This window comes from Physella acuta, unplaced genomic scaffold, assembly GCF_028476545.2.
Source record: "Physella acuta isolate Inbredline_101_S28 unplaced genomic scaffold, ASM2847654v3 ptg000856l, whole genome shotgun sequence".
Lineage (NCBI taxonomy): Eukaryota > Metazoa > Mollusca > Gastropoda > Physidae > Physella > Physella acuta.
In genome coordinates this window covers 30907-52237 of record NW_026732373.1, presented here as the reverse complement: position 1 = coordinate 52237, position 21331 = coordinate 30907, and the positions used below count along the sequence as shown (strand labels likewise).

The following is a 21331-nucleotide window of genomic DNA, read 5'->3' as shown; positions in this document are numbered from 1 at the left end:
TGTATAGACATCACGATGTTGTATAGACATCAAGATGTTGTATAGAGATCACAATGTTGTATAACATCACGATGTTGTATAGACATCACGATGTTGTATAGAGATCACGATGTTGTATAACATCACGATGTTGTATAGACATCAAGATGTTGTATAGACATCACGATATATAGACATCACGATGTTGTATAGACATCACGATGTTGTATAGACATCACGATGTTGTATAGACATTACAATGTTGTATAGACATCACGATGTTGTATAGACATCACGATGTTGTATAGACATCAGGATGTATATGCATCACAATGTTGTAGAGACATCACGATGTTGTATAGAGATCAGGATGTTGTATCGACATCACAATGTTGCATAGACATCACGATGTTGTATAGAGATCACGATGTTGTATAGACATCACAATGTTGTATAGGCATAACAATGTTGTATAGACATCACGATGTTGTATAGACATCACGATATATAGACATCACGATGTTGTATAGACATCACGATGTTGTATAGACATCACGATGTTGTATAGACATTACAATGTTGTATAGACATCACGATGTTGTATAGACATCACGATGTTGTATAGAGATCACGATGTTGTATAACATCACGATGTTGTATAGACATCACGATGTTGTATAGACATCACGATGTTGTATAGACATCACGATGTTGTATAGACATCACGATGTTGTATAACATCACGATGTTGTATAGACATCACGATGTTGTATAACATCACGATGTTGTATAGACATCACGATGTTGTATAGACATCACGATGTATAGGCATCACCATGTTGCATAGACATCACGGGTGATGTAGTAAAAACATCATGGTTGTTGACTCAAGTTTAGCATAATGCGAACCTTAATGTTTCATTCTTTGCGTACACTAATAAATTATTTTGTAAAAACTGACTAGAGGACAATCACAGGGCTGAATAAACGTCACAACGGAGGGGAGGGGTCCCAACTTTTGTGAAGATCTCCTATACAGGGGAGGGGGGAGGAGCTTAGGAAATATGATGTAAGATGTAGTTTGTGTTTCTAAAAAAATTAAAAGGAAGAAAAACGTTTATATTAGTTATTTACATTAACAGGAGAATAAGTGTTGTGGCGTTATTTAAAACGGAGATTGTCGGGTGATTGGGGTGGCCTTAATTTGTTGACCGAGTTGATGATAATTATTTTTAGAAGCTAGACGTCACTACCACACCAGCACGTGAGCACTACCTCATGATGTCATACTCACATTAAAACTGTTTCACTTCATCAACAAGAAAAGATCTAACAGTTATTAGCAACCAAGATTGACAAAAGTCAGCTTCACAAATTTTGTCTCAACAGGCAGATTGTAAAACCTAGACAACATAAATTACAAATTTTGTTCCACAACATTCACGAAAATAAAAATAAAGTACGAAAATATATATTATTTCAGCGTAGCAAAAAATGACTAAAAGGGCTTTTACTAAAGCGTTACATATATGTAAGAGACTACACTGAAAGTGCTACATACACACACACACACACACACATATATATATATATATATATATATATATATATATATATATATATATATATATATATATATATATATATATATAAGGGCTTTCACTAAAAGCGTTACATATATGTAAGAGAATACACTGAAAGTCCTACATATTTGTAAGAAATTAAACTGAATTCCTACATATATGTAAGAGATTACACTGAAAGCATTTCATATATGTAAGAGATTACACAGAAACAAAAGGGATTAACGCTTGAAGTCCGCCGACAGAAAAAGGATAATCCTGTTGACAACGACAACAACATCAATGATCCAATAATGTTGGCCGTCTGCTTTCTTGTCGTTTGAATCTTGGGACAGCAGACGGTGTCTGAGTTTACTTTAACGAAATGGTAACTGTGAGATAAACTGTGTCGGAGTTTAGAGGAGGGGAAATGATGTGTAAAACTGGTTTGGTGGGGTGGAAATAGATCTTGGTCCAAATTGTAAAAGCTTAGAATTCAGTTAAACTGGAGCTAAAAGAAGTCGGAGCAGTCCATAAACGATGTCATAGACCTACGTGGACAGTCGCAGTGGGGGGGGGGGGGGGGGGGGGAATTACCTCTGTGACGCTGTTACAGGACAGAATAGAAAGGTGACGTAGGTACGGGGGGGGGAGGGGGGGGGGGGCTTGAAACTTCCAACGGGGATAGCGACAACGGTTACAGAAAATAATATTCAATTTAAATGTAATGTTTAGTCTATTTCGTCCGGAATTCAAAAAATGAGATGTCAGGAAGAAAAGCCCCACCACCCAAACCCTAGAGACACCGCCGTGTCTGTTGTCGATTGTTTTTTAAATCCAAACCAGAAAATTGATTTTAACCCACAAACAGTTCCTCAACAATGAAAAAAAAAGAAAAAAAAATGCTTTTAATAAAAAGGCCGCACAAATATAATCAGCAGAAGACACAAGGGAATAAGAGAAACTCTCCAACAGTTGGAGTTATTTTGAGTGCACATTGTTATGACCCAAGTCCGGTTTCAGAACACGTTCAAAATCAATTCAGCAAGACAAAGACGACATCTCAAATATTCTGCTACTTCTGATAAACAGATTTAAAAAATTCACATATACCTAAACACCTTAAACTCTTTCTTTTTCTTATTTAAAAATGTTAAGTGAGTTATCGCAGAGGCGTCACTAGGTGATACCCCCTCCCCCGCTAACGACTATAAAAAGGATGTACTAAAATTATAGGCAATTTTTACAGTTTTAGTCACCATGTGCCTAATAAAACGATATTAACTAAAGGGACTTTCTCAATTAAATTACTTTTTAACAAAACTTTGGTGTCACCCTTTTAAGTGGTGTCACTCGATGCGGTCTGGACTCTCCGCCCCATCTTGTGACGCTACATGGTTCAAATGTCTTTGTCTGACTTTTAGTTGTCTGTAACTTTACATTTCACACAAACCTCAACATCTAAAACTCTTTCCTTGTCGTACTTGATGATGTCAGTAAGTTCACATTTCACACAAACCTCATGTTGAGGTTAAAATAAAAAGTTGTTTGTTTAGCGTGCTATCCCCCTCCCTCCCCCCCCCCCCCCGTACCATTTATTTACCGGCTCGAGTTCCAGAACTCGAGGTTCTAAATAAAATTCCAGGGGACCCAACCACCAGTGCACGATATAACAAAATGTGAGACCCACTCCCCACAGGTTGAGACTTACTCCCCACAGGTTGAGACTTACTCCCCACAGGTTGAGACCCACTCCCCACAGGGTGATATCCACACACCACAGGTTGAGTCCCACTACCCAGAGGTTGAGACCCACTCCCCACAGGTTGAGACCCACTCCCCACAGGATGAGACCCACTCCCCACAGGTTGAGACCCACTCCCCACAGGTTGAGACCCACTCCCCACAGGTTGAGACCCACTCCCCACAGGTTGAGACCCACTCCCCACAGGTTGAGACCCACTCCCCACAGGTTGAGACTCACTGGTCTACCACCACACTCCTTGCTGAATCGATTTTCCTTAATTACTTCCCTTGACGCCTTCCATTTTTATGTTGTTTTTATAACTTAATTAAAATTTGCGCTAGCTGTTTATGGCGCAAGTTGGTAAGAAAATGACATTGTTAGAAGAATTCCAGAATCTGCTGGATCATCTACAGGGGCGCTGTAAGGTTTCTCGTCGGCGCCCTATAGAAAATCAGGGATAGGGGTTGGGGGGGGAGTAATCTTGCATGACGTCAATCGTATACGATCCCTTACAATAATTTCTAATTAAATTCAGGCCGCGTTGAACCAGAAAATAAAATTTAAAAATAATCAACTAGATAAAGTTCACAGTGCTTTGCATTACCCACATATTTGTAAGACAAGAATTGACAATGGAGATATTCTACCTATTACCAACCCCTGACAGAAAAAAAAAAATTTTATATGGAAATAATGGAACCAGCATCAAACGTTTCAAATTACTGGCACACATACAAAAAATAGTTTTAAATACATTTTAATTTAATCTTAAATGTACATCTGTCATTTGATCGAGCACCAAAAATAGACAAATCCAATCATTTAAAGTTGTCTACCTCGAGGTTACGGCAAGTGGTGGGTTGAAGTGTCCATAATAGCAGCCATACTAGCTGATATATAGACTGATCTACAAGTATGTTCTCAGAAGTTCTGTCGTTACAGTGCTCATAATAGCAGCCATACTAGCTGATATATAGGCTGATCTACAAGTATGTTCTCAGAAGTTCTGTCGTTACAGTGCTCATAATAGCAGCCATACTAGCTGATATATAGACTGATCTACAAGTATGTTCTCAGAAGTTCTGTCGTTACAGTGCTCATAATAGCAGCCATACTAGCTGATATATAGGCTAATCTACAAGTATTTTATCAGAAGTTCTCTGTCTTTAAAGTGTTCTTAATAGCAGCCATACTAGCTGATATATAGGCTGATCTACAAGTATGTTAGCAGAAGTACTCTGTCAAATCGCGCAAGTCTCAATGCACGGTAGAACGTTCATGAACAGACTGTGATATAGATAATAAGATAAGGCATCGTGTTGGGAGCCCTTTAGTCGGGAGCCCTGAAGTCTGGATCCGTATATAAATTCGCAGGCATTTTTGACGTGCTCACCAATTCGAGAACATTTTGACGCCGATGAGATAAAATATACAGGCGTCATAGAGGGAGCCAGGGGTGACTTGCACGCCCCTCCCCAAAATAATTAGGGTAAATGTATTAAGAACCTATCAAACGTGGACCTTATAAAGATGAAATAAGTTGGCCCATTTTTAAATATTTGAAATGTATATTTGTATCCTGGTACACGGAAGTCTATCCCACCCTTATATATATGTGGGCTATATTTAGCCACCCTCCACCTCAACACAAACCTTAAAGGCTGAGTTCGCTTGACTTGAAACACACAAATATGTACGATATGGACCTACATTCAGGCGAAACAAACAAGCGTAGCTGCACATTACATGAACTGAGGTTTGACCGTATCCTGATTCCTACCGTTATTTATATTATAAAGCACATTTGAGAGCCATTCACACACTTTTACTTTGAAACCACTTGCATCCATTCCAGTGCAGTTTTTTTTTAAACCACCGTCTTGTTTTGACAACCCGCCCTTCATCTCAGTCTGTGTCAGTTAACCAGTTAGATCAGAGGATCTTAACCTGGGTTCCATCGAACCCCAGGGGTTCGGTGTGTCTGTCTCAGGGGTTCGGCGGAGGTCAAGACACACACCCGACAGAAATATGTCAGTGCGGACGATAAAACAATAAAGAAGAGTTCGGTGAATGCGCTTATGAAACTGGTGTGGTACTTCCAAAAAAGTTCAGAACCATTGAGCTAGAATGATTTATTATTTTTTTCAAATTGATACCATTGACTACGGCTAACTTTTAGCCTATAGACAAAAGGCAGTGTTTTGAACGCGCGGGTATAGCGCAAAGAGCGCGTCACTGCACGTGGAGACGTATCAGAGTAGCCTCCCTTTAATAAACAAAGCTCCTAAACCATTGATACTTAGGCCTAATGAGACTGTATCATCTATAATTAGAAGTGGTCGGATGTAGATCTACATGACACGAAAACGTGTAACAAAGGAAAGGTACTTTGGTAATGAATGTGGTGCCGTGTGGTAGTGAGACTGGCCACATTGGGTCCACAGACTTGCCCACCCAGTCCCGTCCCCCCTCAGCTCGTCAACAAACCCTCGCTCGTCAGCAACTAGACCTAGCGGATGATGACCTGAGCATTGAGACGTTCGTTTGTTGAGTAAGTTCAAGTTAGTTGCTATTTAAAATCTAGATCTAGCTGTTGTTTTTTTTTACCGTTTTTTCTCACGGGGTAAGTAGATGTCGACACAAGGTTTTGTATAATAGCTCTACGTTCTTTTGTCTGCTTGATGCGCACACAGTGAGTACACTCTCCAATCAATAAACTTCAAGAGTATGTACAGTAAGTAACCACAAGTACTCATCAGTATGTAAATAAATATAGACTGTATGCATCAGTCTGTCTATTCTAATCACCGTTAAGTCCATACACACATTTTAATGTATACTATTGTATAGCCCTGCTATAGGCCTTACAATACAGCAACATTTTCTTGTTAATCACCAAACAAACTTTCCTACCTATTTTTTTTAGGTAAGATTTAAAACAGTTGTTGCAAATACAAATTTAAAGTATTAAACTGAATTAGTTCCCTTCTTTTGATTTAGATTCTAACAGTTACCTGATTAGTATTTTTTTAAAAATCTATTTTCAAGAACGCCATTTTGTTTAAACAATTACTGTAAAATCTCATCTATTTGAAGTATTCCCACCACAGTAACCAAGTTATTTTTATACTGTGTGGTTCAGTATTTTGATAATCCTTCAGTAAGTGTTCTGGTGCATTTATATTTATATTATGTTAAAATATGTTCCAAAGTTTTTAAGGGGAGATCACCTTTTAATTAAACTTGGACAATTTTACAACTAAAGGATTATTTTTTAACACAACCATTAATATAACAACGTGTTGGCAAAAAAAAAAAAAAAAAAAAGGGAATGACATTTGAGCACTCATCACTGGCCCAGAGGAGTAGCTAGGGGAGGGCAGTTGGGGCAGCGGCCACAGGCGAGCTAAACAGGGTAAAAAATAATAATAATAAAAAAATCATTTTCAGCTGCATTACTGAATGCTACACATTCGAAGTTACATAAAAATGGAATACTGCTTTCTTGACTAACTTAGCTGCTTTCAATTTTATGACAGCATAACAACAACTGTCAAGGTGTATACAGGCTAAATATCAGTTTATCCAGTTCTAAACTTTATTAACATAATAAACCGGGAGTGATCTCCCCTAAACTTTCTCGAATATTCTTATATAAAATAACAGGGGATGGGAACTCGGGCTATAGACATGATTTTTAATCCATTTTAAATACTTAAAGTTTTAAAAATAGAATAAAATCTCGTAGACAAATTAATTGCACACCAAGTGAACGCCAAATAAAAAAGCGCATAATAGTGCGCAATATTATTAGTACTTTTAAAATTTACATTAGTTTTTTGAGAAATCGGAAGTAGCGTAAAGTACTACTTCCAGTCAACGGAAATTACTCAAAATTTAACAGATGGTAGAGAATTAGATCTTTTTCTTACATGTGAAATTTCATTTATCTATCTGAAATAGTACTCAAGTTATAGGCTTTTGAAAAATTCAAAGTAGGAAAAGTACCACTTCCGGTTATCGGAAATCGCTCAAAAGTTGATACGGATCTACGATTTTGATAAAATACCTATATATGAAATTTCATCCACCTAGCTGTAACGGTACTCAAGTTATCGTGTTTACACACGGACAGACACACACACACACAGACATACGGACAAGATTGCAAAATTATGTTTTTCCGTATCAGTGAGGTGTAAAACGTCGAGATTTGTAAAAATCTCGATTTTTTTTTTTTGCACGATTACAATACTTTCTCTATACTTCGTATATACGAGAAAGTAAAAATCATCACACAAAAATGTGGAGGAAGGCATTGGTGGCGATCTAAACATATTTAGAAGAGGGGGTAGGTGATCCACAATATTGTAAGATTTAAGTGACATGACTTAAAATTTTTTCAATTTGATTTTTCTACTTCGTTCTTGATTTTAGTGTTGGAAGGGATCCCCTCCAACACAATTCAGTATACGTGTCAACTGATTATGCGTCATTGAGGCCATTGACTCCGATTTCAGCCTGCTTTTCTTTTTGGATTTGCTTCCATAGCTTTTGTCCAACCAAGAACAAACTACAAGGCAGCAGTTGTTTGATTTTGGAGTTGTCTCTCCTAGAAGAGTGGCTGTCCCCAGCTAACGAGCCTCATCTGCCAGAGGATTCGAACTCAAGACTTTTCAGTTTAGCAAAAATGAGCTTTACCGACTCAACCATACCGATTAAATTTGCTGTATTTTCCACACTCCAAATTTAATGAAAACTTGGTAAAAAAAATTGTAATTGAGGTTTAAAAAATTCTTTTCATTTTATTTTTCTAACTCAGATTATAGTAGGTCTACAATAAAACAGTCACAGTAACTGCAAAATATCTGGTATCCAAATTTTTTTCACACTGGCCGTTATTAACAAACATATTAACGACATTAATATATAAGCATTTAAATATTAAAGTCATAATAGTAAAATGTGGAATAAAAGAATGATATTTACATAGTTAAAATATATAGTGGAATACAATGTGAATTAAATAAATGAAAGAGAAGTGGTTTAGGAGGTTTTGATTTGAAGATATTTTCAGATAGTTTTATTGTATTAGGAAGCTAATCAATTATTTTACCTTCAGTCAGCAGTTTCTAATTTCAAGAATTTATTGTAGCTGCTCAGCACCCAGTGTAGATTGAAATTCAAGTTGTCAATACAACTGTGATGGCTACTTCACTTTGACTTCATACAAGAAAATCTATGAAAAATTACAGGTTTAACATTAAACTATTAGTTAAATAAGATAGGTTATACAGTAGTATCTTTGTCAAATTGCTATTAAAACAGCATTATGTATCATATTTAAACACCACTGTTCCTTTAATTGAAATAAAATACTGAAGTATTTTTAAAATAGGTAAGCTTGTATTAAAATTATTAGGGACGGCATGGTTGAATGGTAGAGTGTTTGGCTGCTAGCCCAAACTGCAGGTTAGTATCTCAGTACAGACTTGTGACTGTAAGATGGCCCCTGGTCCATCCAGCTCGGATGGGTACCTGACTTTTGTTGGGGAATGTAAATGTGGCTGAATGCTGACCATACCATCTCTTCAAATGCTGTGGTCAAGAAACATGAACTCTGCTTCATTTTCCCAATGGATCGCTAGGTATAAAGAGGATTCTTTGTTTTTACTTTTAATTAATTTTCAAAATGGTAAGTCAAAAAAAAAAAAAAAAGAACAGTTTTAAGAAAATTATTTGTATTTGTATTATTATATTTTGACCTATTCCCTTTAATTATAAAACAAAGTTCCATCTAACAGATATATATATATATATATATATATATATATATATATATATATATATATATATATATATATATATATATATATATATATATATATATATATATATATATATATATATGTTAAGCACTAGGTGAAATTAAAGTGATGTTTAATAATTGCTACGGAATTTTGTTCCCATGATACCTAGATGAATTTAGATCACATAAAAGTATACATGTAAAAAAAACAAAAATGAAGTTAGAAATCTATGTAGGCCTATATATTGTATATTTGTTTAACTATGTATAGTTGTACATTTTGTAATAATATATAGCCTAAATACATATTAATGTACATAGGCCTAGGACCGATAGATTTTTCTCTTTAAATGAACAATAGTTAGGCCTAGATTAAATTAATGAACCCAGTTCACTTTCAAGTAATTGATTACTATTTATTCCTATTTACCTAACAAAACAGTCTTTTAAAAAGCATGAAATAAAGCCAACTTTTCAGTTTATATCATAACCTTTTTAAATGCACATAGACCTATGCTGTAACCAAATTTTGTACCTCCAACCTTTATCTTGCTGGCACATGGCAGTCATTAGGCTTATAGAACTACAATGTCATGCCCTTCAAATCTATTCAATTATTTGTAGGCCTGTTCTTTTTCTCATCTTTTAATTTTATTAGCATGTTTTTAATACCTACCTTCTCTAGCATCAATGTGTATAGGCCTACTTTAATTAATATATCTTAAAAATAGCAACAACAAAAAGTATGCAAACCTAAACATGGTCACTAACTTTGGATTCAGTTTTTCAAACAGAACCAGTTCTATCCAGAACATGTCACTTAAATAGCCAATTGAGTGTGGTCACTTTTCTCATTTTAAAAATCTACTTGCATTTTTCTTAAATCTACATAAACTGGCATCAATCTGCAGAGTTCTATCATTAGCATATATCTTAAAAATAGCAATAAATAAAAATAGATATACAAACCTAAATATGGTCACTAGGCCTAACTTTGAATGCAAATTTACAAAGAGATATAAAACCAGTTCTATCCAGAACATGTCTCTTAAAGTAATTTATTATTTGTAGTTGGACATAGGACTTTTTTTTTTTTGGTAACTTAAATTTTACTGGAACATTTATATTACCTATATTATCTAGCATCAATGTGCCAGTTGTAATCATTTGCCTTTATCTTAAAAATAACAACAACAACTAAAAAACAAACGTGTTCAAACCTAAACACAGCCACTAACTTCTAACTTGAAATGCAAATTTACAAAGATATAGCCAAGAGACAGAGTAGAACCAGTTCTATCCAGAACATAAAAAATAAACAATAATAAATTTAAAAACTTGGCCTAGGCTTTATTTAGTATTTAGATTTTATGGCCTACAAATTACTATTATTAGGGCCTATACAATTTGCCCTATACATTTTAATATCTAATTAGGCCTATAGGCCTAAAATATACACACATATTTAGGTTTAGGCTGGCTTATACTTATGGTTACTATAAGAAGTAAGTAGGTCTATATACTATACTGCCCTATACTATAGTCTATTATAGTGTGTGAGTGAGACTATGGGAGAGTATCTTTGTTTTGAAATAGGCCTACTAAATGACTTAGGCCTAGGCATGCTAATTACTAGTAATTAGGCATAATTACTATCCTATATTGCAGATTGGGCTGTAATCTAGATTTCTAGACTAGTAGACTATTTTATTAATATATAATTAGGCTATTCTGTGATAATTAATTAATAGAAAATAGTTATAAAATTAGGAAACATTTCTCTGTCTGTATGCCTGAGATTTATTTTTGATAATTTCAAAAGTCTCTAGACTTAGTTTGTCTCTAGCTTGAGAATAGACTAGATCTAGATCATACATTTCTAGTCTAATTAGTCATGACAAGCTAGTACTAATACTAGAATAACTAGAATCTAGCTCTTGTAAGCTAGATCTTTTGATCTACTCTTCTCTAGCTCAGCTGTTTAGCTCCCTCCCGTAGCGGCTACGGTAGCCGTAGTGGCGTAGCGCAACTCAAACTCATGGAAATACGGCGACGTTTAATCAAAATATTAATAACTAGATCTAGATTAAAATACTAACTAGACTAAAAGATTTTAAAAATAGTCCTTAATACATATCAAAATTAGCAAGTGAGTTACAAGTTTACTTAGACTTAGAAAGTTTACTTGTCAGTAGCCCGTGATCGACAAGCAGTGAAAGTCGAAAAAAATTGGCTCGCGGTTCGTTATTATTTTTCCGTCAAGGTTTTTAATATAAAATGTAAAAATAAAAATTACAACATGCCCTTAGCAAAACAAGATGGTATTTTACAAGGGCTCATGTTACTAGACAAGATTAATATAATCCTATTAAGTAATGACTTATTAGAATAGACCCATTTCATTACATTTTTAACCGTTTCAAATTATTAACAGTATTCAGCTATTAGGGTCTAATTAGTTCTACATTAAAATCGCTTGCAAATTGGACCCCTGTTTGCTTAGATAATGACTAACATTACTGAGACTGAGAATTACTCTGATTTTAGATCTAGATTTGGGAGACTGGTAGTGGTACTTGGTCGTCGTCGTCGTCGTCGTCCCCCCCCCCCCTTTTTTTTTTTTTAGAGACTGCTCAATGTCACTTTTATCCCGAAAGCCACTGCGATTTGCTAGATTCTAGATCTATGCGGCACACGCCCAGCACTCAGTAACTTATAAGACAATTTTGAGTCCGCCCGCACCCAAGTGCGCTCTTGTATTTGTATAGTCTACTAAAGATTCAATAGGCTACTTAGCACTTGTTGATGCGTCTATTGGCCTACTAGTCTAGATCTAGTACTACCGTTATGCAGTCGGGTATGTTGGCAATATTTTATAGTTTGAATGTCTCTTATCATAACTTATGAAACTTTATGAGAATTAGTAATTAGCATTGTATTTACGCTAGATAACAGCTCATGTGGGCAGTAAGTTAATATCGATATTTCAGCGTAGGCTTACTTTTATACTTTAATTATTTATTAGTTTTTATAAACATAGGCTAATTTAGCTCTGATTCTGAAGTCATGCTCGTAAGAGCAGTTATAAGAGAAAAAAAATTGACAGCTGATCGCGCTAAAAATATTACATCATGACAGATTCTAGATATATATCCACAAGAGTAGGTCTAGACCAAATCATATTATACTGAAATTGGCAGCTGTTTGATTAAAAGTAAGGAGAGTTAATATTAGGCTACTCTACATAATTTAAATTTATAAAATCTATCTATTCCTTTTCTCGTCAGTCTGAAGTTAATTTATTGAGCAGCTGCGTAATTAAAGTCGACATAAACTAAAATTAGTGCTAAGCTTTTAAATTAATATTTAATGTGAATTAAACAAAGTGAATTACTACATAGATGTAATTATAAACTAGACAAACTACACATCTACTGTGTGAATTTATCTAGACCAAGTTCAAGTTCACAGAACTGTGACCTAGTTTTGAAAGGTGTGTTTTCTGTCAGTGCTATTGTGTCAATGTCGTATCGATTCTACACAGGTAAAACACGGATCATATTAAGAGTGAGGAAAACGAATAAATGTTATGAGGTTGAAATGTGATACATTTCAGCACATTTTAAATTTATATATATATATATATATATATATATATATATATATATATATATATATATGGTTATACGTAGGCCAATATAATAGGGCTTTAGGCTACAAGTAGGCACATATATTTATATATCCTCTAGACTTGTACGGTTCTTTATCCACTATGATGTCTCATATTCTCTCCACTCACCCCCCCCCCCCCAAACTTCATATAACACAGCCCCGAACTTCCCCAACACGCATGACTTAGAATATGACTTCGTTTATGGACGGCCGTGACTAGACCTTTATATAAATATTTGTAAATGTATATATGTTAAGCAAATGACATTATGCCTACTCAAGCGAATTTTCCATAAAATTTTTACACTAATTAACTGTTAAAACATACAAAAAAAATTACTATAATATTTTGGGGGAAAAAAGACAACAAATAACGTGTACTCAACATTCTTAAAGGGACGCAACTGAAACATTTCTACGTACACCGCTTGTGATAACGTGACTAGGTATTCACGTGTCAGGGTCCCAACGTGAAATAGCGTTGCGTGTGCTATCGATATTTATGCTTCCCCACAATAATTTCAAAAACATTAACTTAAAGTTCAGAAATCAAGATTTTAATTGCAGGTGAAAAACTGAATAGGCGACTGTTAACCCAGTTAACTTTGAGAATGAATCGCGATCGACACAGCATAGTTACGTTGACCTTGAATTCTATATTTAGATTGCATGTATATTTGTTGACATCCGGGCAGTGCCTGTAAGGCTCTAACGTAGGTCCCAAAGGCTAAAAAAAAATGTTGGCTGATTTTACACACGGTGACGTTGATACCTAATTACTGGTGAACTAGAGCTGTATTTGTTTTATTTACTTAAGAAAACGTGCGTGAGTGTAGTATATAACATAAACTATTTCATAAAATGTGGACAAACTTTTTATCATAATGTGTATAATTTGTATTCTGTTAGTTATCCTATTGAAATATATTAGTTTTATTAGTCCCTAACCTATTTTAATATTTTTTAAAAGTCCAAATAATGTAATACTTTTGAGTTGACTGTAGGAAGTGTGGGCCTAAGTAAGTGTAATACTATTAGTACTATTAGTATTACTAGATCTAGATCTAATAGGCCACAATTATTATAAAGGCTAAAAAAAGGTATTAAAATGAAATAAAAATGTATTAGGCTAGGCCTACTAGATTCTACACTACTACACTACATTACTTTTCAAGCCTCTTCATATTTTTTTTCACAGTGTCAGACATTAGTGATCATTAGTGTCAAATTTGGGAAAAAATATTTTTAGAATTTGAAATAGGCCCTAATACTGAATAATGCTACATGCCTGTATTTCAAGCTAATTTATTTATTTATTCTTATTTACTTGTGTAATAATGATCTTATGTAGAACTAGAAAAAAAATTTGGCAATTGTTTTTTTTTTTCAAAAGGCTGTTCTGATATTGTGAGTGGTGTAGGAAGTGGGTGTTAGGTAGGGGAATTGAAAAATCCCTAATCAATAAACCACAGGTGAGCAATAAATAAAAGAAAATAAAGATACCTTTCACATATGACTCTACCACTTTTAAGTCATCAAATTATTAGCCACACCCATAATGAAATTATATCTTTAATAAGTCTTAGGGGCATCAATAAATGATGTCACAATTGGAAAGGGAGGGGGTCAGGCTTTTACAATGAGGTGGAAGAGGTGGGGGGGGGGGGTTAATAAAGTGAGACATATTTGCATTTATAACAGTAATGTTTGTAGTTATTTTGCGTTGCAAAATGACTTTTGTAAAATGTTATAAAATTGATTAATGTACTCAATTTTTTTAGAAAAATAAAATTAAATGTTAAAAAAAAGATGCAATTTTCATTTTTTTTTTTCGAGGGGGGGGGGGGTCTGAAATTTGGTGGTGGTCTTTAAGAGGGTTGAGTGACTTATTTTAATGATTGGGCTAAAATCATTTATACAATCTGAGGCATTTTATCGATGACTCCTTAGGTTAACATTCCATTTGCCTTAAATCTGGTTTTAAGGTTGAAATTGAAGTATCATTATCAGTAATTAGTCATTTGATTGAAAGAAAAGTGGATACATGTTTCTGAAACTTATAATCTTTTATATTCCTATATTCCATAACAGCTCAATCTTGAAGGTGGAGATATTTATGTCTTAAACAAAGAGTTTTATTTGTTATATTTAAAATTTAATCACCCATCCTGTTTTACATTAAACCAAAGACATTAAAATAGGCTTCACATACACAGCTAGGCTAAACACATATTAGTATGCTCAAGAAAAAGGAATCTAAAATACCTCTAAAAATTTAAACTACCAATAATCTAATTTAACTTCAAATCTTAAAATTTCCTCAGGGTAATTTTATCTTGTTAATTTGACATCATGCTATAAATCAGCGATTGGATACTGCAGCATTTTCTAACTAATCATTTTTGTTTGAATTACAGTGTCTTGTCTGCCACGTAAGGCAGTGCTATAAATTAGAGCTTGAAGAAAAAAAAATGTAGAAATAGAGAAATATCGTGTGACAGATAATTATAAAAATGCCAGGATTGGCTAAAGTATCAAATTTCAAATTCATCAGTTTTTTTTCTAAGTTGCATTAACAATGTGTTGTGCTTAGATCATTTTGAAAAAGCAAATGCAGAATCAGAAAATGGACTGGTTTAGGAATAAAAGTTATGTATTCAACTTTTGGATATTTGAAGTGTAAATGCGCTTTTCCGACAGCTAAAGTTATTACGTCAGACAGATAATTACGTGCCCAAACTACAGCTGACTAAGCCTGTTTCTTTGTTTCAGTTTCAGCTAATTATTTTACTTTGGTTGGCAGGTAAAAAAAAATAATTTATTACTTTAGTATCTGGCCCTAAGACAGTTTTTAAAAATTCTGGTTTTGAGGTCACAGTCTGAATATCTAAAAATAGTTTGTTATGCAACTAATTTTTTTTTTTCCTGTTATGTAACTTATTTGTAAAGAAAAAGGAAACAAAAACTGGTTACAGTTATCAGTGACATTTTGTGTTCAGGTAGTTACGATGTTTTCTGAGCAGCTGTTGCTTGCCTTTTACAATTTAAAAGGAATGTTTTTTTTAAATGTTAAATTAAATTTATATATTTAAAAAAATATATTGTTGTGTATTAATTCAATTGATATATTTTTTGAATTTGTATTTAATGAAATTAGCATTTTTTAGTAGATGGCTTTTGATAGAAACAGGTTTACACTCATAAATAGTGATAGTTTTGTGAATTTTTATTTTTTTATTTTAATACCTTCTTGCTTCTTTGCTTATTTAACATAAAATTTAGTTTCTTCTTAGCTCGGCTTAGACTTTCTTTTGCCACACGATTAAGTTGCCAACATTTCCAAAAATTATGTTTACTGGTGTTTATTAATTACAGATGAAATATTGTTCCTAATGGTGACATTACATAGCTACAGTATTTCACTTAAAACTTTGCTCTGATACTATACTGTATCTTTACTTCTTCTGTTTCAGATGAGCAAACTGGAATCCACGTCCACCGAAATTAAAAATGCCCAGCTTTAAAATCTGTGAACTGAACTTTCATAGGACTTCTGTACTTAACACTTAAATACAGCAGAACTTTCCTTCAGGGCCAACTTATATTTTAAAAAACCTAACATGGTACCAGCCATTACTTAAATACAGTTCAGTGTTTGACAATAATTTCATCAACCAATACCTGAATATATCTCACATCAGCCAATACCTGCATATACCTCAAATCAGCTAACACCTGCATATACCTCACATCAACTAACACCTGCAGTACTTTCTGTGTGAGATCAAAGAGGAAAGGTATCTACCATGGAGTGGAATATGATGGAGCCCATAGGCTCCAGCTATGTCCTAGGGGACATGGTTGATGGTGTCTTTCTACCCAGTGATGACTGCGAAGGTAAGAATATTTTTAAAATCTTTCTGTAAATCTTTTTGGCAGTAGATGGCTACACTGTATAGATTTGGCAGTGTTGCACTATACATTCATATTGACCAAGGCTACACTGTATAGATTGACCAATGTTGCACTATACAATCATATTGACCAAGGCTACACTGTATAGATTGGCCAATGTTGCACTATACAATCATATTGACCAAGGCTACACTGTATAGATTGGCCAATGTTGCACTATACAATCATATTGACCAAGGCTACCCTGTATAGATTGGCCAATGTTGCACTATACAATCATATTGACCAAGGCTACACTGTATAGATTGGCCAATGTTGCACTATACAATCATATTGACCAAGGCTACACTGTATAAATTGGCCAATGTTGCACTATACAATCATATTGGCCAAGGCTACACTATAAATTGGCCAATGTTGCACCATACAATCATATTGACCAAGGCTACACTGTATAGATTGGCCAATGTTGCACTATACAATCATATTGACCAAGGCTACACTGTATAGATTGGCCAATGTTGCACTATACAATCGTATTGATCAAGGCTACACTGTATAAATTGGCCAATGTTGCACTATACAATTATACTGACCAAGGCTACACTGTATAAATTGGCCAATGTTGCACTATACAATCATATTGACCAAGGCTACACTGTATAAATTGGCCAATGTTGCACTGTACAATCATATTGACCAAGGCTACACTGTATAAATTGGCTTTAAAAAAAATTTCCCCGGCCACTTGGACACAGCTAGTCCATCCCTGTATATTGGCCAAGTCTACACTATATTTTATATATTGGCCAAGGCCACACTATTTTGACCAATGCAATTAGAAAACTCGTGACGAAAAAAAGTAATTTCTGGACGCTTGAACTTGTTAATCTTAAAGTTATTTTATTTTGGCCATTATCTTCATTAATTTTTAAAGATAATGTGCAATGCTGAACACATTAACCTTTAGTTCCTAACTCAACTACTTCAACGTTTTTTAAACTGTCCATCCGCTTAGTGAAATTTGTTTTTAAAATAGAGCTAAGTTTGGACAACTAATTTATTTTAAATAATAATTTTTGAACGTAACAGTTTTGAATTTTAAAAAATTTGGCTTAAATATTTAACAAAATCTACAAAACAGGGCTAGGATATTATTTCCATATGCTGTACAGTCCCTTTTTTAATGAAAACTAGTACATAACTAAAGTTACAATCAAAATTTTAATTATAATTAATTTAATGATTATGTCCTACTACTATGTTCAAACTAAAATATTTTAGTTTAATACAATTTTTATAAATTTTAGTTATTAGATTACGTTAGACCTATTTAATAAAACAATAAAATATTATTTGAGTATATGTTAATGGTTTGTATCACACAGTACACCTAAATTACTGAATATATTTGACACAATGTTTGGATCTTATAAAAGACAATGGAAGGGGGAATAAGTATGCCTATATTTTTGTGGTAAAAGGGGCTTAACTCTGCTCAATTCCCCAGCATGACGTATGTGATGCGATTAGTGTAGTCCCTTACACACTGTGACAATAAAGCTTTTAATCTTATCGCCATTTCACACATCTCATCTCATTAACCGGAAATGACGTTGTCAAAACATCCGTTATGGAAGGTTCTAGGAGAGATACGGCATCAGCGTCATTGACCCCCAACTTTTGGACTGGTTTGTTTTAGTGAGGCGAGTTTTTAAGTTGAAAGTATTGCTTGGTAACATTCCTGTTAAAACCACACTAATTAAAAAACGTGGCTGGGGTATGTGATCCGTCGGCCTTATAGTCTGTCGGCATTTACTCCGTGTCGGCCATTTGGATGTCGGCCTTTTATTCTACACCCGTCCTGATGCGGCCCTGTCGTTGATGCCCAGCATAAATTAGAACAGGCCGCTTCACCTGAAAATGGGTAGTGTGTGGTGTACTAGCCCGTGGCTAAGTCAGGGGATTGTTGGTGGTGGTGGTGGTGGGGGGGGGGGGGGGGTTAGAACTCATTATGGACCCTCAAAATATGTACATATGTAGTCTCACAGTAAAAACACGACACGTACATAAATTTTATCAACATACATTTGGGCCCCTTGTTTAGCATAGGGAGGCACCCACGCCTTTCCTTCGTACACGGTTTTGGACGATTCCTCCAAGTTGGGTCCACGACATTCCGCCTGCTTCTGCTTCACTGCCAGCAGACCTTTTCCAAGGTTGATTTAGCCTACCTACATTCTTCTTTCCCCGGGGATACTAATCTAGTACCTGTCTAGTGGTGTTACAAGTTGCTTTATGTATGGTGTGTATCCTTCTACATTTGGGCCTTTGGATTTATTTGCCAATAGGCTTTTGCCTAGGTTTTTTTTTTCAACAGTTCTCATATACACACACACGCACGCACGCACACACACACGAGTACACCACAATTTCGATATTTAAGAAAACGTAGTTGGAATACACTAATATTTATTTGGAACATAGATTCTTTAACCAGTGTCTGCACCCCCCCCCCCCCCCGGCAAATTTTAAATGACCCTCCCCCTTAGAGAACAATATAAGAAACCTTGACTCCATCTATCTCATCCTCCACATCACCCAGCCCCACCCCAACGGTCCAACCACCCGACCCCCCCCCTCTATTTTTTTTCTGCACGGAAAGTGTGATTCTATATTGTAGATTTTCAAGGCCATTGTCAGCTGCGAGAAAATTAAAAATGCAGCCAATGATTGCGCGGGGCTGCAGTTTCCAGGAACCCAGCAGACGGCATCTATCGGCTGCTACACGAGTTGCCAGATAAACCCGACGTCTTTTGTTGCCATTGAATGCCTGGGGGGGGGGGGGGGGGGCAAATCGTCAGCAGGCTAAGAAACTCGTCAGTCCGATGTAGACTATGCAAAAACTTGGTTCTTTAAGAGAGTCTGTATTTGGGTTTGCTTGCTGTTAATTAATTTGTATATATCAGCGTGACTTCTGTTTAATGCACATGGATGAGACGGTTTGGCCTAGCTGTAGAGCGTTAGACAGCTAACCCGAAAGTCCTGAGTTCGAATCAGTGTTTCTTGTGACTGAAGCATTCATTTTAAACACAGAAGTGTGACATTATATGCAGACAACACGTTTTCAAATATAATTTCCTTCCATTTTTCAAACATCAGTAAGACACAAACACGTCACACAAACACACACACACATTCCACTTTTCATTCATTAGACACACACACCGCACCAACTTCGAACAACAAAAAATTCCATTTTTTATACGCAGAACTTCCAGAAGGGCGGGGGTGTAAATAGTTCCAGCACCACCATATTCCCTTTTCTCCTGTACGTATTAAAACTATAACAAGACTACTGCAAGTTTTAATTGATGTCGAGCCGTGTAATAACAGACCTGGCACCGAATACCTTTACTGGCACCACCTACCCATCATCTGTCAATCAATAGCAGAAACCTGCTCGTTGACCTGGTTCGACTACATGTATTGAACACTTACCCCACCTGCCTCATTGAACACCTACCCCACCTGCCTACCAACGTATTGCTTGGTGATGCACTATTTGATGCGCGTGTATGTGTTTGGTTCTCGGGGATAGGTTTATAATTTATAATGTGTGGGTTTCATCTCGGTGAGTGTGAAATGCGTTTCTTTCAGGCATCTCTTCTCTCCGGGAGAGTACGTCTAACCCGTTCCCCAACGAAACAGATCATATATATAGAAAGTCTACCACACCCCCTCCCCGAACGAAATAGAATATATAGAACTATAAAAAAGTTTTAATTGAACCAGCCCCCTGAAATTTAAGACCGCCCCTCCCTCCCCCGAAAGTTTCAATTCCCCCCCCCCTGAATAAAATTGTTTGAAAGAAACACTGATAGTGAAGGGTGTCTATAATGTTACATATTATGCTATTGTTAAGGATGCATACCACACTCCCTACCACTAAACACAGTGATATTCTTTGGATAGTATACGTTTTTGTATTTTTACTAACTTTTATTTAACTTCCTCGTCCAGTCTGTCGACAGTCTGTTAATCTGACGTCATAGATCGAAACGCTCGAGCGAAATTTCGGGTACTTCTTATTGTCAGATTGGTTTCAAAGTTGGCACGTGGTTTAAGACTTGAAGGCAATGCAATCTGACATAAAATTTTACTTAATTGGATGCCTAAATAGTAGTAAATGTATGTATCCAATAGATAATATAGTGACTCGTGCTTTTCTTTACAGTTATTTAAATAGTAGTGTATTATTATATATTTAAAGAAAATAATTTTTAGTGGGGAAAAAATATCTTTTTAGTGCATTGTTACATAAAAGCTTGTTATTAAAACGTTTTTTATGGATTTTGTTAACCATAACAACGATATCGTTTTTTATCATGCATACCCGTCGGCGTGGTTTTATTCAGGCTCCCCAGTCATTTAGATTTCCCACCCCTCTCTCCTCCGTTTCACTAGACAAAGATAATACCAGCAAGGGAAAGTTTTTTTATGTTCATTTTCTACATTCTAGATTTCCCACTGTCTCTTCTATTCTTGGAATAACGATCAGTTAAAAAAAAGGTCTTGACTGTAGTACTATAGTGGCATGGAAAGTTAACAACGCCCCTAACCCTTTTCACACCAACACACACTGAC

At 35.3% G+C, this 21331-nt stretch overlaps 2 protein-coding genes across 5 annotated transcripts in view; one reads left to right on the top strand and one right to left on the bottom strand.

The window, feature by feature from the left end:
• The window catches only part of LOC131952177 (acyl-coenzyme A thioesterase 9, mitochondrial), a 30468-nt gene extending 17144 nt beyond the window's left edge, over positions 1-13324 (bottom strand). Inside the window, exons 1-2 of one of the 4 annotated variants that reach the window (XM_059314737.1) lie at positions 13193-13324; positions 8405-8527 (exon numbers count right to left, since the gene is read on the bottom strand). The gene's annotated coding sequence lies outside the window, so the exon portion shown is untranslated. Of the gene's footprint in view, positions 1-8404; positions 8528-11255; positions 11355-13192 lie in introns of those variants that run through there. The other 3 variants (XM_059314736.1, XM_059314735.1, XM_059314733.1) reach the window with 3 other exon arrangements.
• Positions 13325-13569: 245 nt separating this feature from the next.
• LOC131952171 (protein timeless) overlaps positions 13570-21331 on the top strand; it is a gene marked incomplete at its 3' end in the record, with an annotated part of 36188 nt that continues 28426 nt past the window's right edge. Inside the window, exons 1-3 of the mRNA XM_059314725.1 lie at positions 13570-13591; positions 15187-15572; positions 16243-16666. Of these exons, the coding sequence (XP_059170708.1) occupies positions 16576-16666 (91 nt within the window). The remainder of the gene's footprint in view (positions 13592-15186; positions 15573-16242; positions 16667-21331) is intronic.